The sequence below is a fragment of the Microcebus murinus genome, chromosome 5, assembly GCF_040939455.1.
Source record: "Microcebus murinus isolate Inina chromosome 5, M.murinus_Inina_mat1.0, whole genome shotgun sequence".
Lineage (NCBI taxonomy): Eukaryota > Metazoa > Chordata > Mammalia > Primates > Cheirogaleidae > Microcebus > Microcebus murinus.
This window is the reverse complement of record NC_134108.1, coordinates 101,235,114-101,262,056: the sequence shown is the minus strand read 5'-3', so window position 1 is coordinate 101,262,056 and position 26,943 is coordinate 101,235,114. Positions and strand designations below refer to the sequence as shown.

General features: G+C 39.7%; 1 protein-coding gene across 1 annotated transcript in view; it reads right to left on the bottom strand.

Annotated features, from left to right (window-relative positions):
• Positions 1-26,943, bottom strand: part of XPO5 (exportin 5) — a 49,750-nt gene that overhangs the window by 8,827 nt on the left and 13,980 nt on the right. The window contains exons 11-22 of the mRNA XM_076003324.1: positions 26,289-26,414; positions 25,242-25,332; positions 23,261-23,389; positions 20,785-20,918; positions 16,060-16,215; positions 13,763-13,804; positions 13,351-13,440; positions 12,371-12,570; positions 11,662-11,761; positions 10,609-10,790; positions 3,230-3,330; positions 116-212 (exon numbers count right to left, since the gene is read on the bottom strand). Coding sequence (XP_075859439.1) covers positions 116-212; positions 3,230-3,330; positions 10,609-10,790; positions 11,662-11,761; positions 12,371-12,570; positions 13,351-13,440; positions 13,763-13,804; positions 16,060-16,215; positions 20,785-20,918; positions 23,261-23,389; positions 25,242-25,332; positions 26,289-26,414 — 1,448 coding nt within the window. The remainder of the gene's footprint in view (positions 1-115; positions 213-3,229; positions 3,331-10,608; positions 10,791-11,661; positions 11,762-12,370; positions 12,571-13,350; positions 13,441-13,762; positions 13,805-16,059; positions 16,216-20,784; positions 20,919-23,260; positions 23,390-25,241; positions 25,333-26,288; positions 26,415-26,943) is intronic.

Below are 26,943 nucleotides of genomic sequence, written 5' to 3'. Positions count from 1 at the left end.
TCTTGCCTTACCTTACCTGTATACTAGAATTCTAGATCGAAAGTCCAACCCATAGCCACTCCTATACAGTCCATATCTACAAAGGAAATGTGGAGAGGCAGTATTGGTTCCTTACCAGTTTTCATAGAGAGTGGAGAAGAAACGCTGCATTCTTTCCAAGACCGTTTTGTAGACAGGAGCATCATTGAGTTCCAAGAGAGGCTGAGGTAATCCTACAGAGAAATGTGAGTCAGGAACATGCTGCTGCTCCAGTGTCAGGAGTCTCAACTAACCAACATTCTACAGCAGACGTGGTTTGGGGTCAGAGTGTATGTGTGTGTGGGTGTGTGTGTTGTAATTGCAAAACAACTGGCCACATCTTCTACCAGCTTGGAGGCTCTACGGGCTTTCCTAAAGGTGACTCGTTAAACTCTCTCAGTAGGGAAAACTGAAAGCTACTTAAAAACGCAGGACTTCAGACTGAACCTTGAGTACTCCTAACTTTTTCCTGGGTTTTTCCAGACAGGACAGGTACTAAACAAATAGTGACAATTCGAAAGGATCTCTCCATAAAGCTCTAGGGATGACCTTTCCCAACTTAACTCATGTAAACCTCTTTTTCACACAAAATCTTACATAAAAGCCCAAGATGTATAGCAGATAAAATAAAACCCACTTACCTCAGTATTAACAATTGCCTTAAAAAACCTATACCTTTTTTTTCATAATATCTACATTATTTTTTTAAATTTCAGTATTATTATGAGGGTACAAACATTTTGGTTACATTTTATGTCTTTGCCTCACTCAAGTGAGGATTAGAGGCATGCCCTTCCCCTCTACAATCCTCACTGTGTCCATTAGTTGGGAGTTAAACACCTCCCCCCCCCCCGCCCCCCCGAGAATATTACTACCATGTGAGCACCATAGTGTTGATCAGTCAGTGCCAATTTGATGGCGAGTACATGTGGAGCCTATTCTTCTGATCTTGTGAAACCTCATTTCAGATAATGGGCTCAAGCTCTATCCAGGAAAATATGAGGTGCTAGATCACTGTTGTTTCTTATTATTGAGTAATATTCCATTGTATACATATACTGAATTTTAATAATCCACTCATGAATTGATAGGCACTTGGGTTGTTTCCACATCCTTGCAATAGTGAATTGTGCTGCCATAAACATTCGGGTGCAGATGTCTTTATTACAGAATGTCTTTTGCTCTTTTGGGTAGATGCCTAATAGTGCTATTGCTGGATCCAATGGTATTTCTATTTTTAGCTCTTTGAGGTATCTCCAAATTCTTTTCCACAGAGGTTGCCCTAATTTGCAGTCCCATATGTAATTAGAGGTTTTATATTCCAAGTCTTAGAGTCAGAAGCTACCAGAGGGAACTGTTTGTCCATTCTAGTACATCTGGTTGGCCACTTATTTCTATAGCAAAAGTTCCTGGCTTAACCTGAATAATGGAACAGGGAGTGTGGTGAAGCCACATTTACTTTTTATATTAATGGCAATACACATCTTAGAAGTTTTATTTATTTATTTTTTTTGAGACAGAGTCTCGCTTTGTTGCCCAGGCTAGAGTGAGTGCCGTGGCGTCAGCCTAGCTCACAGCAACCTCAAACTCCTGGGCTTAAGCAATCCTTCTGCCTCAGCCTCCCGAGTAGCTGGGACTACAGGCATGTGCCACCATGCCCGGCTAATTTTTTATATATATATCAGTTGGCCAATTAATTTCTTTCTATTTATAGTAGAGACAGGGTCTCGCTCTTGCTCAGGCTGGTTTTGAACTCCTGACCTCGAGCAGTCCACCCGCCTCGGCCTCCCAGAGAGCTAGGATTACAGGCGTGAGCCACCGCGCCCGGCCAGAAGTTTTATTCTTATAGGTATCTGCAACACAGACCTTACGTGGATGGTGCCAAAGGAAAAGATCCAGGTCCATCTAGGCTGAGACAGACAGATATTTGCCTGAAAGGCAAATTAACACCTGTCCTTTGGTTAACTTCACAGCTGAGGAATGCTCATTGGATTACTTGGCCATAGCCAGGCCCAGGCAGAGGTTATGGCTGGGAAAAAGAGACACTGTGGGGATTGTGATGGTGAGCCAGCCTGGAGCTTCAGGGCATAGGTTAGACAACTCTGATGTCTCCAGCTCTAACTTCTAACCACAATCCCAGCCTGGCTCTCTGTGTTCCAGCCACATGAGTCGCCCTTCTTTATTTCTTGGATATACCATATGCTCTTTCCTGCCTGCCTCATGATCCTGTACCTGCCATTCTGTCTGTCCAGAATGTCCAGCATCTCTCCTTGCTCCCCAGCCTGGCTAGTTCCTACTCATTCTTCTAGTCTTCATTGGGAGGCAAGCTTCTGACTTCTCTCCAAGACTGGGTTAGGTCTTCCAATAAACACTCTCACAGAGCCCTGCCACTTTCCTTCAGAGCAAACATCACAATTATGACTGCATAGTTATTTTCATGCTTATTTTCAATGGGAAATGAGTTAAAGCAACATTCTAATCAAGGTAACGATTGGGAAACATGGCATAAAATGGAATCATTTAAAAACTTCAGGGTGGGCGTGGTGGCTCACGCCTACAATCCTAGCACTCTGGGAGGCAGAGGTGGGAGGATCGCTCAAGGTCAGAAGTTTGAAACTAGCCTGAGCAAGAGTGAGACCCCATCTCTACTAAAAATAGAAATTGGCAAATTAAAAAATATATAGAAAAAATTAGCCAGGCATGGTGGCGCATGCCTGTAGTCCCAGCTACTCAGTCAGGAGGCTGAGGCAGAAGGATTGCTTGAGCCCAGGAGTTTGAGGTTGCTGTGAGCTAGGCTGATGCCATGGCACTATAGCCCGGGTAATAGAGTAAGACTCTGTCTCAAAAAAAAAACTTAAAAAAAAAAAAGGCAGACAAGTATACCAATATCCTTCAGGTTAAAAGCCATGATGTATTTATAATCTAATGGCTCTAATACCCACCACAACCCTACTACCTAAACCGAGGGAGAGGTTAACAGGGTGTGGGAAGGGGGAAGAAACTGCTTCTGAAGACCTTCTCTATATGCTAAGGTAATAAGGTATGCACACTTGCTCCTGTAGAGCCTGTAGTAACTCCACAAATGCATTTTTCAACAAATAGGTGGTCATGGTAGTGCTAGATGGGGAAAAGGCACAAGGTACACTGAAGCTGCTAAAGCAGCCCATTAAACATAAGGTGATCTTAAGGAAGAAAGAGTTAGATGTCTTACCTAATATAGCAGATTTTTCTGCTTCAAGCATATCCAGAGCTTTCGTGAAAGGCTCTGCCATTTTGGCTAGCATTTCTGTTGAGTATAAAGTATTGTGGGTTCTGAAAGAGACAAGGATGATAAGTGAACTTCTCCTAGTCTGTTGCAGGAGCAAAGAGTGGGTTTCAGCTTGTAATTCAGTGATACTACATTTCCACACAGATCTGCCCATCAACACTATTCCTAACAGGGGAAAGAAAAGAAGGCATAAATATCTGAAATCTTCCCTGGAGAGGGGAACAGACTTGAAGCTATCAAGTATAGATATATAATATATAACACCTAAGATGAATCAACACAAGAAATAAATCCTGCAATAGCAGGACACAATCAGGGCCTGCAGCTAGACAGAAAAATTCTTTAGACTTGAGATAATGCCTTGGCATTTACAGTTTCCCGACTACCAGTGATACAGGATGAAATGTTAGTGACAGCGTGGACTCACAGGTAGGAACACAGAGCAGGTGGTGACATGCCTCATTTTTAAACATTTTGTCTCCATTCCAAGGGCATGGACTTTGCAACAGCTGTTTTAGCCTTCTGAAGGGACATAATTCTCAATCAACATGCCTGCCTGCTTCCCACTAAAATGACTTTACAGGCTTTGTCTGGCTAAGGGCAAGGGGCAGTGGACCTGATCTACCTGCTGTCCACAGCACTCACTCCTGCTCACAGCAATGGCTCCACTGCACAATTGATAGCCAGAGTGAGTGCGGAACTACCTATGTTTCTTTTTAAAACAGACACTAGCTAACAGATACCAACTAGCAAGGTTAAATATTTAAGATTGCAGACTGAATAGATCTTTTATGTTTAAATCTCCATGGATTGTTCTTTTATGTCTTGTTTAAGAAGTCATTCACTAGCCTAATGATGTAAATATGGTCTAGAAGTTATACTTTTGGGGTTTTTATTTTTATGGGTGGTGACAGGTAGGATTCTAAATGTTTTTCCCCACAGAAAGCCAACTGTCCTTGCACCATGCACTGAATAGCTTATCTTTTCCTCACTGAATTGTATTACTTCTGTCATAAATCAATCTATCACACATACCTGGGAGTCTTTCTAGGCACTTTTACTATTGTGCTGAACCATCATCACTTATGAAGGATATGAGCTAAAAAACTGAACTGTTATTGGATCAATTTTCTCAACCAGGGGTTGTACAGTAAATATTTTAAGCTTGACCAGCCATAATGTCTCTGCCCATGACTAATCAAATCTGCCACTGAAGGTCAATAACAGCCACAGACAATAAGTAAATGAACAGGCATGGTGTGTTCCAAGAAAAATTTACATACAAAATGTGGAGGCCTGGGGATTTGGTCGTTCGGCTGCAGATTGCCAACCCCTCCTCCAGACCTAATTATTTACTTATGAGACATATAAAGGGAAGTAGATGTCAAACAATACTATAGAGATACAAAAAGCAAAATTTAATAACGGGAAAGTCTGTAAGTACAAACTCAGGTTTTTCAACAAATAAAGTAAAAAGAGGGCAGGAAATTTGTAAGTTTAGAGACTTAAGAGACACCTAAATCAAATACTATTTTTGAGTAGTAAATATTTTGTAAATAAAAGTAAACAAAAGTAAAATATTTTGAGGATATTTGTATTTTGTACAAATTTGTACAATTGTACACTGATTGTATATTAGAAGATATTAAGGAATTACTGCTAATATTTTAAGATATAACAATGGAAATGTAATTATGTTAAAAGACTAGATCCATATTCCTAGCTTTTTTTTTTTTTTTTTTTTTTTTTTTTGATATTTGGTACATCTGTATATTCCTAGCTTTTTATTTGGAATTTTTTGCATCTGTGTTTTAAGTGATTTAGGCCTGGAATTTTCCTCTTTGGTACTGTCAACGTCTGGTGTTGGTATCAAAATAAATAAGCATCATAAAATGATTTTACATTGCATTTTTCTATTTTCTGGAGCACTTTGTCTAAGAGAGAAATTATGTGATCCTCAAAGATTACAGGCATGAGCCACTGCGCTCGCTTCTTTTTATTCTTTAATTAAACGTGATTGTGACCCTGAGAAATCATCTGAAAAACAAAATGGTTAATACATCAATGTCAAATGTCCCTGCCACTAAAACAGAATCTGGTATTCCTTTTAGTCTCCTTCTTCCTCCAGGTGGCTGCTCCTTTGCTCACAAGTAGTGGCAGGAGGCCTTAAAAGTGAATACTGCCCCAATATCTGATTCCAGGTAAGGTTCATAAGTTGGGACATCTACAGTCCCTAGTAGTATTCAGGCTGCTTAAACATCACCTTGCCTTACACACTTGTGAGTTAGAGCTCTGTGCTTCCAAATTAAGAGGAACTAAGTGTTGCTTGGCAAAGGGAAGGAAAGGCAAATTGGGTAATTAAATGTTTAAGTTTGATTTACATTTATTTGAAATATATAGTATCACCATCTAAGAATATAATCACTAGACTACTAAGACTTTACATAAAGATTTCAATTAAACATATAAAAGATGTAAAGAAACAATATAACAAACTTCAACATAATAGAAAAGCTGTTATTTTAAACAGATAATGACAGTGAACGTTTCGAGAGCCAGAGAGTTCTGCTCTCCACGTCTGTCCTCCATCCAACCCACTAGCAACAATGCTATTCAGCAGAGACACAAGTTGAGGATCATAAACCCCAAAATCCAAGAGTCCAAAATCCAAAATGCTCTAAAATCGCAAACTTTTTGAGCACTGACATGATGTTCAAAGGAAATGCTCATTGGAGCATTTTGGATTTTGAATTTTGGATTAGGGATGCTCAAATAATAATTATTATGATGATGCAAATATTCCAAAATCCAAAACACTTCTGGTTCTAAGTATTTCAGAAAAGAGATGCTCAACCTGTATAATGTAAGCCATGTGAGTCATTAAAAAATTTCTAGTAATGACGACCAGTCTCAGCGAACTGAGACCCCATCTACACAAAAAGATACAAAAATTAGCTGGGCATGGTATGGTGGCTTGTGCCTGTAGTCCCAGCTACTTGGAAGGCTGAGGCAGGAGGATCACTTGAGCCCAGGAGTGTGAGGTTGCAGAGAGCTATGATGATGGCACTGCACTGTAGCCCAGGTGATAGAGACCCTGTCTCCTAAATAAATAAATTCCGGTAACAAGATTTAAAAAGTAAATCACGGCCGGGCATGGTGGCTCACGCCTGTAATCCTAGCACTCTGGGAGGTTGAGGTGGGAGAATTGTTTGAGCTCAGGAGTTTGAGACCAGCCTGAGCAAGAGTGAGACCCTGTCTCTACTAAAAAAAAATAGAAAGAAATTAGCTGGACAACTAAAAGTATATATGTGAAAAATTAACCGGCATGGTGGTGTATGCCTATAGATCCAGCTACTTGGGAGGCTGAGGCAGGAAGATTGCTTGAGCCCAGGAGCTTAAGGTTGCTGTGAGCTAGGCTGATGCCGTGGCACTCTAGCCTGGGCAACAGAGTAAGACTCTGTCTCAAAAAAAAAAAAAAAAAAAAAAAAAGTAAATCAGGAGGCTGAGGTGGTAGGATAGCTTGAATTAGGAGTTTGAGACTATCCTGGGCAACACAGTAAGAACCCACTTCTAAACAAATGAAAAATCCAGGTTAAATAAATACATTATATTTTATTTAACCCAATGTATCAAAAATATCATTTCAAATGTCAACATAAAAAATTATTAATGAGACATTTTACATTCTTTTGTACTAGGTTTTAATCTGGTATGTATTTGATCCTTCTCAGTTCAAACTAGCCACCTTTCAAGTGCTTAATAACCACATGTGGCTAGTGGCTTCCATACTGGATGGCACAGCTTTAACATCTTTACCATCAGACTATTTAACAGGAGTACTATCAATACCATGCCACATCTTTAAAAAAAAGTAAACTTTTCTCTATTAAAAAATAGTAATTTAAAACTCATAGCTCCAGGCCGGGCATGGTGGCTCTCGCGTGTAATCCTAGCACTCTGGGAGGCCGAGGCGGGCGGATTGCTTGCGGTCAGGAGTTTGAAACCAGCCTGAGCAAGAGCGAGACCCTGTCTCTACTATAAATAGAAAGAAAGTAATTGGCCAACTAAAAATATATATAGAAAAAAAATTAGCCAGGCATGGTGGCACATGCCTGTAGTCCCAGCTAACTTGGGGGGCAGAGGCAGAAGGATTGCTTGAAGCCCAGGAGTTTGAGGTTGCTGTTAACTAGGCTGATGCCACAGCACTCTAGCCCAGGCAACACAGTGAGACTGTCTCAAAAAACAAAAACTCACAGCTCCAGTACATAACCAGTGGGAATATAGATTAATACAACCACTTTAGAAAACTGGCTTTATCTATGAAAACTGAAAATATACTTACCTTATAAACCAGGAATTCTACTCCTATGGGTATACCCAACAGAAATTAGGTACATATATTCACCAAAAGACATATACAAGAATGTTAACAGCAGCACTATTTGTAACATTAAACATTACATTACCCAAAAGTCCATCAAGACTGAATAGTAAGGTTACAACATATCCACACAATGGAATTTCATACAAGCAATGAGATTGAACAAACTACAACTATAAACAATAACATGGATGAACCTCACAAATATAATATTAAGCAAAATACCAAAAAGTGCACACTTTTAATTTCATTTATATAAAGCTCAAAAAACCAGCCAAAATGTTAAAAGTCAGAATAGTGGTTACCCCTTGACAGGCAGGCAATGACTGAAAAGAGGTACTGGATAGGTTGTTTCTTGATCAGGTTGATGATTATACAGAGCCGTCCACTTTGTGAAAATTGATCTACACACACTCATAATTTGTGCCCTTTTCTGTACAGTACATTGTACTTCAAGATAAAATTTACTGAAAAACAAAACCCTAATATCTCCAACTGCACACTATTCAAGCAATCTAACTGCTCAATCACTACGGTCAGCATTTTTCAAAATACCTAATGATTGGTTTTAGAATATTCTAAAAGTACTGAACTCTTATATAGAACATCAAGATGACAACTGTAACTGTTGTCTTTTTTTTTTTTTTTTTTTGAGACAGAGTCTCGCTTTGTTGCCCAGGCTAGAGTGAGTGCCGTGGCGTCAGCCTAGCTCACAGCAACCTCAAACTCCTGGGCTCAAGCAATCCTGCTGCCTCAGCCTCATGAGTAGCTGGGACTACAGGCATGCGCCACCATGCCCGGCTAATTTTTTCTATATATATTAGTTGTCCAATTAATTTCTTTCTATTTTTAGTAGAGACGGGGTCTCGATCTTGCTCAGGTTGGTTTCAAACTCCTGACCTCGAGCAATCCACCCGCCTCGGCCTACCAGAGTGCTAGGATTACAGGCGTGAGCCACTGCACCCGGCCTGTAACTGTTGTCTTATTGCCCTTTTACCTTAACCAGGAATGAACCTCATTTCCAGGTCTGGGTTCTTGCCACATGAATTCTGGCCACAGGCCTAAAAAGGCCTAGTTGATGTATCTTGCCCTAAGACTTCCATCATTGTCACATTTCCCTAGTTGTAGAAGAATATTTAGATTTTAAAAATGTCAGTATGGAAATAAGCCTTTCCTTGACTAAATATTTCACTGCCCTCTCAACACATCACCATACTGTCTTTTTTTTGAGATGAGGTTTTATTCTGTCTCCCAGGCTGGTATGCAGTAGGATGATCATAGCTCACCGTAGCCTCGAACTCCTGGATACAAGCAATCCTCCTGCCTCAGCCTCCCACGTAGTTGGACTACAGGCATATTAACACCATGCACAGCAATATTTTTAGAGATGAGGTCTTGAACTCCTGGTCTCAAGCGATCCTCCTGCCTCAGCCCCCAGAGTCACCAAGATTATAGTCCTAAGCCACTGCACCTAGCTCCACATCTTTTTTTTGAGACAGAGTCTCACTTTGTTGTCCAGGCTAGAGTGAGTGCCATGGCGCCAGCCTAGCTCACAGCAACCTCAAACTCCTGGGCTCAAGCAATCCTTCTGCTTCAGCCTCCGGAGTAGCTGGGACTACAGGCATGCGCCACCATGCCTAGCTAATTTTTTTCTATATATATTTAAGTTAGCCAATTAATTTATTTCTATTTATGGTAGAGATGGCGTCTCGCTCTTGCTCAGGCTGGTTTCAAACTCGTGACCTCTGAGCAATCCACCTGCCTTGGCCTCCCAGAGTGCTAGGATTATAGGGATGAGCCACCAAGCCCGGCCTTCATACATCTTTATTGAGATCTCTTTCTTCCCTTTGAAATCAGAATAAAGCATTGCCTATTTCCACAGACATGTCCACAATGACAACACTATCAGACACTTGAGCCCTGCATTTTGGTTAACATTAACTTAAAACTTTTGATTCTTAGGCTTCTGGTCCTGGGTATCTATTACCAGGGAGAGTTTCTCTGAGTCATGAGTAATTTGGCTTGCCTAGCTGAAATTCTGCTCTTACTCCCTGAGAAAGAGGCCAAAAAGCACCGGAACAGAGCTCTAACCTGTATGTAACTTAGAAATACTGTTCCCAAATACCCTCAAATTCTGCTTTGGTCAATAAGAACTGAATTCTATTAAAAACCTATCTTCTTTAAAGAACATCCCTAAATCATCAAACAAACTTCTAGTAACCAACAAGCCTACACTGACTGGTTGACTTCTACTTGACTATATTAGCTCATGTAATCCAAAATACTGATATTGAACCTTTAATATGCACATAAACCATCTGAGGATCTTGTTAAAATGCAGATTCTGATTTAATATGTCTGGGGACTGGCCCTGATTCTGCCTTTCAAACAAGTTGTCAGGTGACTGTTGATGCTGCTGATCTTAGGACTCAGCTTAGAGAACCAAGGACTTAGCAAACTGAGACACAAAATGTACCATTCTTTCTTTTGGCATGTTCAGCCAGTAGATAATGTTTGGTCTATTTGAGTTCAGAATCATTATTTGTAAATTCAATTTAACTTATATGAGTTAACCAGAATTTAACAGAGAAGCACCACTACAGAAAGTAACTGTACTGCTCCAATGAATAATTCCTTTACTCACAAAAATTTAGACCAAATAAAACTTAAAAAAGTAAAAAGTGGGAGAACAACGTGGAGGAGGCTCAAAATGAGAAAAGCTATTTTGGGATTAGCCCCATGGGTTCCCATGGAATGTAAGACTTATGCAAGAGGGAGCTGATGTTAATTTTAAAGAGACCCTTCTCGCCCCCCGCCCCAAAGAAACAAGACTTAATCCTTCATTATCACCATGATGATGTGAAGACTATAGATTCAACTTTTGAAATTATTAAGGTAAAAAATAAAAAAATAACAGAGAAAAACCATTATTCTGACTCACCTTATTAGGGCAAGCAAATTGTCAAGAAGTTTGAGAATCTGCTCTGTGCAGGGGTTACGGAAGATTGGATTTCCACTTGGTGTATAACCCACCACAAATCCCCCAGCCTTGGCCTCTTCTAGGTCAGTGGGCCAACAAGTTCGTTTCACAACACCCAGAATGCTATATACACAAAAACTCATCTACAGAAAAACAAGAATGAAAGGTAAACACTAAAGTGGAAGTAAAGAAAAAAGTACTGTTAGACACATTTAAGTCTATGGCAAAAGTGATATAGAGACCAGAAAGATTGAAAGAACCCTCTGCTCCTCCCCATCCCCCTGGGATCCCTATCCCTTCCTTTAAGGTCAAATCCAAGAGGGGTCCTCACACTGCCATTTTCAGGACCAGTGGTAGGCTCTACAAGCTTTCCTTTCATAAGGATGTCTTTCCAGGGCCTGCAGTGACCCTCCCACAGGACCCTGATTAGAAGGTGGCTTAGATATGCTCCAAAACAAAGTGTTTAAATTGCCACCATTTCATCTTTTTTTGAGTTGACCCTGCACCCTCCAGCTTGGGCCTTGACAGCTAGTGCCCTGGTCCCCCCTTCATGGTAATCTCAACCAATCTACTACTTGCTATGTTAATTAATGTGACTTCTGCTATAGTGGAGCCAGGACGATGTTCATTTGAACAGCAAAACACTGAGAAACCTCAGGTTTGCAAGTCACATCATCACTTAGGACTTTACATGCCAGAGAGCAATGGCAGGGAGGACTCACCCTGCTGACCAAGTTCTGACCTACTTCCTCATTACACCTTCAGTCTTCAGAGCTATTTAGAGATCCTTAAAGCCAAAATAATGACTTCATAGAAAAGACCATCTGCTCTGCTGTGGGAACTAACTCAAGAATTCAAGACTAAAGAAGAAAAGAAAGGAGAAGCTTAGGGAAGTGGAGACTCCCAGGTTTCTCACCAGTATAGAAAAAACAAATTTACGAGAAACTTGACAAAAGATATCACCCTACTCCTACCCAAGGCCAATGCAACTTCCCATTCCCAGGAGAGTCTTACTCGTGCACGGTTTAAGCCACAGGGATCCTCCAGGCCTGGGTCACAGCTCTTCTGATCTGCACCCACATAGGCAATAAAAGCATCAACATCTGACAGCACTCTGAAGGTTGGAGGGGAAAGACAAGCTATATCCATGATTTTAAGCAAGGATAATTTCTTTCACAGGAGCTAATAGTCTATGATTATTTGGTCCTGAAGAGCAGTTTTTATGGTGAGAGGAGTTTAATCATATTGTCAGCTCCCATTTGAAGGTTTAAACTTCCCTTTTCACTCCCAAATGTTATTAGCAGCACTTAAAGAATTAAAAAAGGATACAAGTTTGAAAATACAAAGAAAACAATTTCTCTACTATGTGGGCACAGGTGAGTGTCTCTGTGTGGCTTTTACTTCGTATGGCCCTTCCTAGCTGTTCTCATTTCTCCAAATGTGCTGGTGCTACAACTCAGATATCATAGGAGCCTCACTCCATTCCCTCACAAGCCAGACTACCCATTTTCCTTCATTTCCTCTCCCCTCTACACCTCTGAACAGCAAAGTGATATTTTCAGAGAATAGATTACAAAAGACTGCTCTTAGGGAACTTCAGATATCACTAATAGTGCCATCACACCTCCATGTCCTCAACCCCTGTCCCCACCCTGGGCATAGCTCTTGAAACAGAATGGGTGCTCCAGTGCAATGAGAGTCAGGGTCAAAGGATCTCCTCTACCTGCATATGTCTTCAGAAAGCCAGATGGTGGCCACTGGTGCCATCAGCTCCTCTAGGAACACCTTCTGACGCTCATAGTTCTTGAATTGGTTGCTAATGAGAACCAGGGCTTCCATGAGGGCACACTTTTCCATTTGTGTCAGAAGTAGCTCATTGGAGAGGAGTTGCTTCACATGGTTATAAAGCATGTCAAAATTAGGCTGCAGATCACAAAGGATAAAAGTGAGAGGTGGCGAAGGTCTGATTTTCTTCCTTTCACTCAAGGAAGAAAGAAAGAGAACCAAAGAAGATCTAGAAAGGGCAGGCCTATGAGGCTATCACATAGTAATTTTATTATAATGTTCTTCTTTTGCCTGAAGCAAGGCAATTTAGGCAAAAGGTACTTTTTTTTTGGTAAGTAGTCAGTACTGGAAGAAGGTAGTTCTTGTTTTGAGTATATGAATAACCACACCTTCCCATACTACAATTGTGAAAATAATTTCTTTTTTCTACATCAACTTTATCGTATCTTCACAGACAAAGATCAGTTTGTTATATATACAGTAAACACCGCTGTGTATTTAGGGAAGAAATTTCTGGGTAATCTGTAATGTGGAGAAACATTAAATTTCTTATAGAAACCCCCCCAAAAGGGTTGGGTTATGCAACTGGCTTCTCTCAAGATTAGGTACGTCATATTAAAGTAGTAATTAAGAATACAATATAATACAGCAAAAGAGTTGTAGATTGACAGGGATAATCTTAGTCATCCATACAGAAGAGAATTATTCATATTTTAAGGGAAGAATATATTTGCATTTCTAACTATAATTCTAAGTAGTGAGAGGAAGAACACATCAACTTAAGAATGTTTATTCTATACAAAGTTACAGTTCCTAGTTTTTCCTTTATGTGACGTAGAATGATAGCTGGATTTACAAAGAAATGTAACCACACTCAACAGGCCTCAGTGGCTACTCAGCCAGGGTGTAGTGGCTTACCAGCACGAGCTGGGGGTAGTCACGGCACATCTTGATGATAGAGGAACAAGCATGCCTCCTCACATTCCTTACTGCCCGGGTTCTGGGGGCCTAAAAAGCATGCAACAAACCCAGAGCCACTTTTAATATAATTTACAGATGCTGCATAGAACCCCATAAATATCTCAGTCAGAGGCAAATTCACAATGAACTTCTACAACTGTAGGAGTGTAACGGAGCGACATTTATAGTCATCAAGAATCCATATGTTTATTGTTTGTCCTAGTGCCTCTAGGGCAGAACACCATGTCATATAACAAACTACAGTCTTTACTAACCCCTCCCACTTATACAAAAATCTAGACTAAGAATTATGTATTCATACTTTTGCTCTAAAGAAGTTAGAATACATTGGTTTAATTAATGGTCTTACCTTACTTTCTTCAACAGTTTCAAAAGTGACAGATGAAAATAGCTAAGGGAAGGGAGGGAAAAAAGGTCATTCTTGTGTTTGTTTATATTAGAGACAAAGTCTTGCTATGTTGCCCAGGCTGGACTTTAACTCCTGGGCTTAAGAGATCCTCCTGTCTCAGTCTTCCATGTAGATGAGATTACAGGTTTGTGCCACTGTGACTGGCTTACTCATGTTTTTAAACAATAGTTATCAGAAAATTTCCAACAAAATCCCAGAGTTGTATTCTTAGTAATAATACAGTAACAAAACAGCTTTCAGTTGGTGTTGCAAAGCTTTAGATAATCATTTTCTCAGATACCTCTAGAAGAAGCTTGAGATTTACAATTTTATTATCAAAACACTTTATTACTAAGTAAAAGATCATAGAGTCCCAGAACCATCCATGCCACCACCCAAATGCTTAGCTACGCTAACACCTATCTTCTCTACTTTTTATCAAAAGCTGAGTATCCATCCTCCTTGATTCCATTTCATAACTTCCCATTTATTCCTTAACCCAATGCAATCTGGCTGCTTCCTTGGCCACTAAGATGGAATTATACTCAGATGAGGGCCTACTCAAGAAACACACAAGACATTCTCCAACTCTCAGAGAATTTCTGTTGCAACAAATGAGTTCACTTTTCTGAAGTTGTACTGGCCTTGTGATACAACGTGTTCTTTATTTCTCTGGCTCTTTTTCCTTCGTTGGGGGCTTCTCATCCTTTGCTCTCCTCCTCCAATGATGGTGATCCACAGGGCTCCTTGCTTGACCCGTGTGTCTCCTAACTCTACATACATATTTTTCCCCTTAGAACTTCACTTCTAGTCTTGGGATTTCTGTGATGATGATGCTTTAATTTTATCTCATTACTTTCTGGAGTCTAGATCTTCAACCTCAAATGGCCAATTTATTGTGAGATGTCTACATCTAGATGCTTTAAATACATTTCAAACATAGTATTTCAAAATATTTCACATCTTTCTCTTCCTTACTCCTGCTCTCACTCCTAATCCAGTATTCTCACTCAGGTGGTGGCTCTATTACTCACATGGTCACCTCAACTGCAAACCTGAAAACTATCCGTACTGTCCTTCCTCTCACAGATCCAATCCCAAAATGACAGCACACTCTGACTCTCTCCTTTAGGTATTCTTTTCCATTTCCCAGTGTGCAAGTCTATTCATTGCAATGTCATATAGGTACAATATCTGTTTATGTACCTTTAAAAAATTTTTTTAATTTTAAAATTTTTAATTATGGGTTCATAATAGTTGTATATCTCTATCATGTACATATGATATTTTCATACAGGCATACAATGTGAATTAATCAACTCAGGGTAACTGGAGTATCCAACACCTCCAGCATTTAACTTTTCTTTGTGTTAGGAACATCCTGGGTTCTGGGGATCTGAAAAGTATGCAACAAACTCAGAGGTGCTTTTTTTTTTTTTTTTGAGACAGAGTCTCGCTTTCTTGCCTAGGCTAGAGTGAGTGCCATGGCGTCAGCCTAGCTCACAGCAACCTCAAACTCCTGGGCTCAAGCGATCCTCCTGCCTCAGCCTCCCGAGTAGCTGGGACTACAGGCACAAGCCACCATGCCCGGCTGATTTTTATATATATATATATTAGTTGGCCAATTAATTTCTTTCTATTTTTATGGTAGACACGGGGTCTCGCTCAGGCTGGTTTTGAACTCCTGACCTTGCAGAGGTGCTTTTAATATAATTTACAGATGCTGCATAGAATTATGTAAATATCTCAGTCAGAGGCAAATTCACAATGAACTTACACAACTGTAGGAGTGTAACGGAGCGACATTTATAGTCGCTAAGAATAACTCTTAAAGTATATCCTAACTTGTTGATTATAGTCACTTTGTTGTGCTACCAAATATTGTTCATTCTACCTAACTGTATTTTTGTACCCATCAACCATGCCCACTCCTTTATATGCCTTTCTTCCCAGAGTGTTCCTAAAGTGTGAAATACTAACATGGTGCAGGATCTATAATCAGTACTGAGTAAATATTTAATAAATGTCTGTTTATTAGTTTGCCTCACATAATTTGAAAAACAGTTACAAAAAATAATTAGTTTAGGCCAGGCACGGTGGCACATCCTGTAGTCCCAGCTATGTGGGAGGCTGAGGGAGGAGGATTGTTTGACCCAGGAGTCTAATTCCACCCTAAACATAGTGAGAGCCCTGTCCCCACCTCTTCAACAAAATTAGCTTTGAAGTGTCAAAATAAAATTTAAATAGATGGACTTTACCTTTGAGAAGACCTGGGGCAGGAATTCTGGTGTGTAGGTAACAAATGGAAAGAGTGCTGAGACGTTAGTGAGGACACAAGACAGAATGAGGGGATCCTTGGTGTCAAAGTTTAGGACCATCTGCAACAACTCTATTCCATCATTAACAGGAATTTTCTGTAATACAGACATAAAGAAAACATTGACATGGCTGCCCCTACTCAGACATAACCACTTTTGCTAAATTTTCTTTAGACTGTAATTCGTAAATACATAATATGGTTGCCACACATGACTTTATATATTGCTTTTTAACCCCAAAATTTCTAAGTATTACCCTATGGTATTAAAACTTTTCATAGGCCGGGCGCGGTAGCTCACGCCTGTAATCCTAGCACTCTGGAAGGCCAAGGCGGGCAGATTGCTCAAGGTCAGGAGTTCGAAACCAGCCTGAGCAAGAGCGAGACCCCATCTCTACTATAAATAGAAAGAAATTAATTGGACAACTAATATATATAGAAAAAAAAATTAGCTGGGCATGGTGGCGCATGCCTGTAGTCCCAGCTACTTGGGAGGCTGAGGCAGTAGGATTGCCTGAGCCCAGGAGTTTGAGGTTGCTGTGAGCTAGGCTGACGCCATGGCACTCACTCTAGCCTGGGCAACAAAGTGAGACTCTGTCTAAAAAAAAAAACTTTTCATAAACGATGAAAGAGTGGGCCTTGTTAGGAATGTAGCATTTCCTACCACTAGAAATTGAGAATGTTTCTAGTTCTTCACTATTATAAATACATCTTTGCAAAAAAAAAATTTTGTCTACATATTCAATTATTTCATTTGAATAAGAGACTTCTGTGGATGGCTAGAATTATTGGGTCAAAAAGTATAAACATTTTTCTTGCAAGAATAGGGTCTCTGTTAAAAAAAAATGTATGAACATTTTTCTAAGTCAAGTTAACTTGTTTTCCTTCTTTATAGGTTCTACCAATTGGTTCTGTACCCAATGTGTCCTTCTTACCATGCTCTCGGCAGCAATATTATTTCCCAAAACCTTTGCTTATTTATTAAGCACAAAAAAAGTTTACTTAAAATTGTATTTCTTTCCTATTTATTAGCTACTTTAGTTTCTTCTCTCTATATATATTATCTAATTTTATCTTTTGTCTATTTCTCTACTGGGTTCTAGTGTTTTTATTATCAATTTATTTAAACTTTTTATCATAAAATATTCCAGACATATAAAAAGGTATAAATAACAATTTAGTAAACCCTGCATGGTCACTTTAGGAGTTACTGATAGAGTTGATGTTCTCTGTGCATAACACTCCTTTTCAGCCACTGGAATGTCTGTGTCTAATGCCAGTACTATACTGCTCTTTTAAAATACTGTAGGTTTTATATTTTACTATCTGGAGAGGTAAATCAATCCTCATCTTCTTCAAAATATGCTTTTTTTTTTCCTACAAAAACTATTCCCTACATCAATCCATTGCTAAAGTTGCTAAAGCAAGGCTCTATCCAATATTCTCTGATACATAGCACTGGAAATACAAGCCCACCTAACGCCACTAGGAATTAGTAAGCAGCTTTTCAACCCTATTAGCCAAAGAACCTCTTTCATGGAAGTGTAAACAAACATGATAAAAGCTAAACTGGTTTGTCACTGGGATGGGAAACTGAGGACAAGGAATGCATAGTTTGCAAATCAATGGAATAGGCAATGCTCTGCAAAGTCAGAAAATGATAATTACAAATGGGAATGTAATAGGCTGAGATCCACTATGTGAACACCCCTGGGGACATAAAATTTGCTTCAGTAACAAATATGCAACTTCATCATATATAATATTCACCAAACACACTCATCTCTCTTGATCAGAAATGCTTCATTCTGATCCACTTCATTTTGGTGAAGAAAAAAAGAATAGATTTTAGAGTTAAGAGATTCACTTTAAGTCATTAACAAGGCCAAATACTACCACCCAGAATTTTCCTAAGGAAAAAAAATTTAGTTCTATTTGTTTTTCTCTCTGCCACCCGACTCCTACCAAATTTCTAAAACGATCTGTCACCTTGTGCTTTATTTCAAGCCTACATGTTTCTCCTATATACAGTCTAACTTTTTTCAGGGGGTACATTTTGACCAATTAGTATCTGATTATTTTGACCAAATACCATTTCCTATTCAAAGACATTGTAAAATCCAGTCTACAACCAACTAGGCACCTTCCTCCCACAAATACTGCAAGTCCTTTTGTAAATCTTAAAGACAAAACTTGACAAACTCTGATCATTTCTTTCTATTGCCTTCAAGCAGGATCATATTCACATGTTTGGATCCATTCAAACTGTCTAATTAAATGCCAGAAAAGGAAACAGCAGGAGTGTTTCCCTTGATCTGAGAAGGGACTTTCTTGATTTGACACACTTATACTATTAGATAAGAGCTATCGAAACCTGTAAAAGGGCTAACTTAGTAAAAAATGCAGAATCCAAGTAGGGCTTCGCACCTAGAGTTGGGGAAAAACTCAAAATGCTATCATTTTTTTTCTTTTGTTGTTATAGCACAACTTAAAATTAGTATCATTTATAGTATCTTAAGATAACCTGTCCTTGAATGGATGCTTCCTGTTCATTACCTTGCGGTCTACAACAAATATCTAGAAAATGTACTATTTTAGAAAGTGAAGACTGCTTAAATCAAAGGGGGAAAAGGAGAAGGGCTTGTGGTTTTTTCTTTTTCATTAGCTGCTATAACACTGTTTTTCAGGAAGCTGAGGGAGTTTCGGTTTTTTTTTTCTTTATTGGGGGGAGACAATCTTGCTCTGTCACCTGGGCTAGAGTGCCGTGGCATATTTATAACTCACTGCAACCTCAAACTACTGGGCTCAAGTGATCCTCCTGCCTCAGCCTCCTGAGTAGCTGGGACTACAGGTGCAAACCACCACACCCAGCTAATTTTTCTGGTTTTTGTAGAGATGAGGGTCTCACTCTTACTCAGGCTGGTCTCAAATTCCTGAGCTCAAGCAATCCTCCCACCTTAGTCTCCCAGAGTGCTAGGATTACAGGCATGAGCCACCTGACCCAGCAAGTTTTATATTTTCTTTAGACATTATTAGGCACGGAAGCCCTTGTAGGACAACTTTAATGTTGCAAGAATGCTACCATTTTGCTAGCACTGATATGGTATTTAGGTCAACATTCTATTTTAAGGCTATATATTTGGTTTTTATGAATTATCCAAGCCTGTGGTGGCTGCTATCTTGCATTGCTGTCACTTGAAGGCCAGCCCAGAATGCTATCATTTCAAACTGAAGTGAATCAGTAATTAATGACCCTAAGATCTAATGTGTTAATATGACACTCACAACTAGCACTCTGGGAGGCCTAGGTGATAGGACTGCTTGAGGTCAGGAGTTCAAAAGCGAGACCCAGTCTCTACTAAAAATAGAAAAAATTAGCCAAGCGTGGTGGTGTATGTCTGTAGTCCCAGCTACTCAGTAGGCTGAGGCAGGAGTATCGCTTGAGCCCAGGAGTTTGCTGTGAGCCAGGCTGAGTTTGAGTTTGCTGTGAGCCAGGCTGAGGGCATGGCATTCTAGCCTGAGCAACAGAGTGAGACTGTCTCAAAAAAAAAAAAAAGCCTCTCATGAGAAGAAGCACTATATCTCACTTATCAAGGGACTTAGAAATTCTTTTCAAAACCAACCTAAAATACCTCAAGACATAATTATCTACAACATCCTGAGGGCCGCCGTTGAAAAAAAAAAAAAGAAAAAAATGAATAAAAAATAAAAACAAAAGCTAAACAAAAAAAAGATATAACTATCAAAATCAGCTGTGATCTAATTATTTTAATCTAATTAACATAGTTAATAGGGTAGGCGCTGCTATTTAAGTAATTACAGCTCTATGTAAGGTAATGTTCTAAGAGAAAGGTGACAGCTGATATGAAGTACAAAAAAATAAGACCTGTTTATTCAGCATTATTCAGGGGAGGGGACACTTAATAGCCAATAAGGGCCGGGCAGGGTGGCTCATGTCTATAATCCTAGCACTCTGGGAGGCCGAGGCGGGCAGATTGCTCAAGGTCAGGAGTTTGAAAACAGCCTGAGCAAGAGCGAGACCCCATCTCTACTATAAATAGAAAGAAATTAATTGGACAACTAATACATATAGAAAAAAAAAAATTAGTTGGGCATGGTGGCGCATGCCTGTAGTCCCAGCTACTTGGGAGGCTGAGGCAGAAGGATTGCTTGAGCCTAGGAGCTTGAGGTTGCTGTGAGTTAGCCTGATGCCACAGCACTCACTCTAGCCTGGGCACCAGAGTGAGACTCAGTCTCAAAAAAAAAAAAAAAAAAAAAGGCCAATACGAATATTCTGGTCCATCTGCCATAAACTGAAAGGATGCTTAATAGTAAATATCTTTTAAGATTATCCAATTCAAAGTTGGATATCACTGTCCTCCTTGCAATAGTTATCCTACCTGTGGCTCTGTGTGTTATCAGGCTTATCTTGTCATATCCTATCCTTAAAAATAGATGCTAAATGTTGTAGGGCTTAGAATAGGAGACCTGAGTTTTGGTCCCAGCTCTGCCATTTACTAGCTACTTGAAAATGAGTATGTTATATAACTCCCTCTAAAGCTTGGTTTCCTCTTACATAAGATGTCTATCCAGATTTTCCTATCCCTCTACTAGTTAAAAGGAGATCAAAATCATTACATAGTCAGCATGGGAAATAGTTACTTACCTCTCTATCTACTGTCCGAAACATTTGGTTGATCACACTTTCCAAGAAAAAGGTCATGGCTTCCCACTGCACAAATGAAGGGGAGAAGATGGAGCACAGGCTTCCTTCTCCAGTTCCAGTGGCAGGAGAACATGCTTTTAAAATACACAAACGCTTATCAGCATTGAAGGATCACAGAAGACACAATGGGGCCTCACAGACTACCTGGTAATTTCACAGGTGAAGGAACAGGGTAATCTAACCCCTCTCAGCTTGAGGAAAGAAAAGAACATGAGCGCTGAAAGCTGAGATATAGACTGGGGTTACCTGGGCTACAGAGTACCATGGGCATCAGCCTAATTCACAGCAACTTCAAACTACAGGGCTCAAGCAATCCTCCTACTTTAGCCTCCTGAGTAGCTGGGACCACAGGCATGTGCCACACACAATGCCTGGCTAATTTTTCTCTATTTTTAGTAGAGATGAGATCACACTCTTGCTCAGGCTGGTCTCAAACTCCTGAGCTCAAGTGATCCTCCGGCTGGCCTCAGCCTTGCCCTCGGCTTCAGCCTCCTAGGAGTGCTAGGATTACAGATGTGAGCCAACACACCCAGCCCATAAATACTATTTAGAGTATTGAATAAGAATATCCATGTAAGGCCGGGCACGGTGGCTCACGCCTATAATCCTAGCACTCTGGGAGGCTGAGGTGGGCGGATTGCTTGAGGTCAGGAGTTCGAAACCAGCCTGAGCAAGAGCGAGACCCTGTCTCTACTATAAACAGAAAGAAATTAATTGGCCAACTAATATGTATAGAAAAAATTAGCCGGGCATGGTGGCGCATGCTTATAGTCCCAGCTACTTGGGAGGCTGAGACAGAAGGATTGCTTGAGCCCAGGAGTTTGAGGTTGTTGTGAGCTAGGCTGATGCCATGGCACTCACTCTAGCCTGGGCAATAAAGCGAGACTCTGTCTCAAAATAAATAAATAATAAAAAAAAGAATATCCATGTAAGCATCAAAAACAGTGGCCGGCCCATTAGAGACACTTGATAAATATTAGTTTCTTCCCTCCTTCCACTTTATAATCTGTCAATGAGAAACTAAATAAATAAGATATTTAAGACCATAAAGAATCTTTCCAATAAAGAAATATCAGATACAAAAGACTGCTTCATACCCAATACTCTCATGACAATCATAAGGGCTACATTTAGAGAACTCTGCCATCCTCCAACTTCACAAATATCACCAAAGAACATTACTCAAAGAGCAAGGCACAGACAAAAAGATTTATGAATTGCTTTTCTTGCTTACATATAGCACTCCTAACTTCATCTTGCTACCACATATTTGGGCCTCTTCAAACTTTCAACTTACCAGATAGAAGGGACATTCAGAATTGATTAGGAATACTCACAAATGAATGTTAAATCCCATGAATGTGGAAATCAACCATTAGTAGGAGCTTTTCTAAAGCGGTGACTTGCACTAGTTAATTCACCCTTTCTTGCTTTATTAATCCTGTCACACGCAGCATGACGGACAGATAGAAAATTAACTGGCTGATGCATTTCGATAGAAGGGTTTATTCTGAATTTATATAAAGTGGAAGGGCTTTGAGGTGGCTGAACGGCAATGGGAAGTCCCTGTAGTGTTCCTATTATGCCTTAATAGGACACACTGCTACACAATTAACTTGGTTGAAAAGTTTTTGGTTTTTTTTTTGAGACAGAGTCTAGTTTTGTTGCCCAGGCTAGAGTGAGTGCTATGGCGTCAGCCTAGCTCACAGCAACCTCAAACTCCTGGGCTCAAGCAATCCCTCTGCCTCAGCCTCCTGACTGAGTAGCTGGGACTACAGGCATCTGCCACCATGCCTGGCTAATTTTTTCTGTATATACTTTTAGTTGGCCAATTAATTTCTTTCTATTTTTAGTAGAGACAGGGTCTCACTCTTGCTCAGGCTGGTTTCGAACTCCTGATCTTGAGTTCAGTGATCCACCCACCTTGGCCTCCCAGAGTGTTAGGATCATAGGCATGAGCCATTCATTGCACCCGGCCGGTTGATAAAAGTTAGGTCTAAACATGCAATTTGTTAAGATGGTTCCTGAAGCAAAGTAATAAAATAAACAATTGGTTGATTTTGTTAGAAAAGAAAAATGGGGCGAGGTGGCTTATGATTATAATACTAGCACTTGGGGAGGCCAAGGTGGGAGGATTGATTGAGCTCAAGATTTTAAGGTTCCAATGAGCTATGAAAGCAAAACTGACAAGGACCTGGGTGTTACCCTATTTTAAACAGATTTAATATGTGGTGTTACCTGCTTTGTGTGAGCCAATGAAAATGCTCACTCCCTAGGAGGGAATTAGGAAGTGAGCAAATCTATTTTTTAATAAGATTAATACATTGTTCTAATATGTGGCTCAGGTTTATTTCCTATGCATAGTTTTGATACTGTTACAATACTTCACTAATGTTTAATAATGAAAAAAACTTACAATTCATGGATCCAGCATCAGCAGAAGTTGATAACTGATACTTTAGCCATTCCCCAGCCATCTGGAAGCTAGTCTTGGGTTCCAAACGACATGCCAACCTCATCACCTCTCCTTGTTGGGCCCGGGAGGCTGCCAAGGGAAAAAACACCAAGGGAAGTACATGAATCAATAACTAGCATAAAACAGATTAATTAATGTTCATTCATTTACCATTCCAGGGGGAAAGTGTTCAATAATCTATTTTATAGACTTGTGCATTAAAAATAATAACTGATCAATAAAAATTTGTTGAATAATGAATCCAGAAATTTTCAAAAATAAATGATCTATGGAAGCTGTCTTACCAGCCAGGTCCGATAAGTGGCAAATTAAAATCAGTCTCCCATTTCTGTTTGAATTAAAAGGAAATCAGGTTGGTGGGAATGTAAAATGGTGCACAGCTGCAGTGGAAAATAATTTCGCAGTTCCTCAAAATATTAAACATGGGATCTGTCATATTACCTAGCAATTCTATTCCAAGTTAAATACCCAAAAGAAATGAAAACATATGTCCACACAAAAGCTTATATGCAGATACTCCCAGCAGCATTATTTGTAATAGCCAAAAAGTAGGAAGTAACTTAAATGTTCATCAACTGATGAATAAATAAAATATATCTACATGATGAAATATTACTGGCAATAAAAATAAATGAAGTACTAATATATGCTACAACATGGATGAATCATAAAAACATTATTCAAAGTGAAAGAAGGCAGTCACAACAGACCACGAATTGTATGACTGCATTTACATGAAATGTTCACAGTAGGCAAAACAGAGAGACAGAAAGTAGATTACCAGTTGCCCAGGGCTGAGAGGGATGAGAAGATTAAGGGAAAATATTCTAAAATTGATTGCTATGGGCCGGGCACGGTGGCTCATGCCTGTAATCCTAGCACTCTGGGAGGCAGGAGGATTGCTCAAGGTCAGGAGTTCGAAACCAGCCTAAGCAAGTGCAAGACCCCGTCTCTACTATAAATAGAAAGAAATTAATTGGCCAACAACAAAATTAAAAAAATATATATATATATAAAATCCGGGCATGGTGGCACATGCCTGTAGTCCCAGCCACTCGAGAGGCAGAGGCAGGAGGATTGCTTGAGCCCAGGAGTTTGAGGTTGCTGTGAGCTAGGCTGACGCCACAGTACTCTAGCCTGAGCAACAGAGTGAGACTCCGTCTCAACTCAAAATAAATAAATAAATAAATAAAATTGATTGCTATGATGATTGCTCAATTCTCTACTAATGCTAAAAACCACTGAATTGTATACTACAAATGGGTGAATTGTACATTAATGAATTTTATCTCAATAAAGCTGTTACTTAAAAAGAAAAAAAGCCGGGCATGGCTCTCCCCTGTAATCTGAGCACCTTGGGAGGCCAATATAGGAGGATTGCTTGAGGCCAGGAGTTTGCAACCACCCTGAGCAACACAGCAAGACCTCATCTCTTTAAAAAAAAAAAAAGTATCAGAAGAGCATGGTGATATGTGCCTGCAGTCCCAGCTACTCTGGAGGCTGAGAGGTAGGAGGATTGCTGGAGCCCAATTCAAGGCTGCAAGGAGCTTTGATCACCACTGCTCTTCAGCCTGGGCCATACAGAAAACACAGATAAATCTTTCGGGGAAGAAAGAACCACAAGGTAAGATGATATTTAATCCTGAGTATGAAAAAAATTCAAAAGTATCTTAAGTATGGTTACCATCCCTAAACATCAATGTCCAAATGCTGTGTGTTTGTGGTGTATAATAAATAGTATTATGCCTGGAATGTAGGCGTTGCACCCTTCTGCAATGGGAAACTAGAGCTTAAGCAGGCTGCCATCCAGATTTGAGGATCTTGATCTTTAATAAGAACCCCAAGCAACAGGCACCATGATTCATAACATTAGATGCCATCCTGAGACTGCTGGGAGAAATGTCAGGACAGTATCACTTACAATTGAAGAAAGCATTGAAGTCCTCGTCGCTGTCAAAATCAAATCGAGAATATTCACAGCTGGGACTATCTGTTTTAGAAGGAAAGCCCATCTGGAAAGAGAAAGGTAATCAGGGTAGGGAATGAAAACGGATCTAATAAAAGAGTACTTAGGCTTCAGAAGCTCAAGCACTTTTTAAGAATTAAGGGTTTTGAGTGAGATTTTTATGATAAATAACTACTTTGGTTCTATCAGAAGTTGACAGTTTGCTCCCAGCTCCAATATTCCTGAGAGTGGTAGAATACAAAAAAACACTTTTGGTTGATACCTTTCTCCAAATTCCTCAGGAGAATTAAATTCTGGAATTTGTTTAGGGTCTGTAAGTATGAAGGTATCCCAAGAGAAACTGATAAGTCAGCATGCAATAAGGAAGAAAGAATTGAGAACTACTTGCTTCATTAAATGCTGAACGTTGAGAATAAACGTGTACAGCTTTAAGTACTGAAGACCATGGCAAAGAATGTCATAGATAAATTCCCTGAGCAAATAAGGGGGCCCTTGAATGGATCCCATTCTCTGACTTTACATATCAAGATTAAGAATCTGTCAGCTGCAAGAGCTCTTAGCAAATCTCAAGAAATTTAGGAGCATCTCTCAAATGACGTAGTGAGCAATCTTGGCTTCTACTCTCCCTCCCTTCTCATTTGCCTTCCTGACTCTCACTTGGCCTTCAGAAACAATCCTCAGATATGACCTCCTCTTAGAATCTTCCTAATTCCACCCTCCTATGTACTTGCAAAGAATTTTGCTTTTAAACCCCTGGTAAAAGCACTGGTATGAGCACATGGTATGAGCACTGCTCTTGTCCAAACACCTAGCCCTACGCTTGATATATAAGAGCTCCAAGATTTGGAAAAGCAGTTATAATAACCAGTATGGACTGCTTTCTTCCTGAGAAATAAGAATAGGCCCAAGGAAGGGATCTTAGTTACTAAGAAACGGCTGTCAATAATGCCTCATTATTATGTATATTCACCTACATTCCACGTTTAGATTCCCATTATATACCTTGACCAAATTAGTCATAGAAGCACGAAGATATTTCGGTATCATTGGTAATAGCAAAGGATCACGAGATAGTATCTCATGACGGAAAAGGGCTCCCCAAGTCATCTGAGTTGAAGAGCGCAGAAACTAAAGGGAAAAAAAGAAAACCTCAGTTTAAGTATTTGAATATTATAGAACAAAGATTATTACTTAACCTAGCAGTTACCAACTACCTTTTTTCATAGAAATAAATCTCTACAATACTTTGAAATGGTCTCTACTACAGTCCAATAGTAATGACTGCTCACTATGAAGGCTGTGGGTCAGGTGTAATTCCTGAAGTGTGGGTTCAACTTTATCACTCTCCTATGCAAGAAAGGATAATGGAATTTCAGAGTGATATTAGAAGGAAAATCTTGAACTGGATGAAATTAATTTTGTAATAACACAATTAATCAGACTTCTGTTTTTATAACTTTCAGTTTTATAACTTTAGTACCAAATCACCGAGGACACACCTCACTTCTGACTTACCATAATCCGAATAATACCTAAGGGGAAAAGTTGCTGATCTAGACAGTGCAATACTTGGCTCAGGAAGAAGATCCAATAATTCTCTTAATGAAATGACACTGTAAGTGATTCCCTAGGGCCTGAAGAGTCAAATTTTACACAT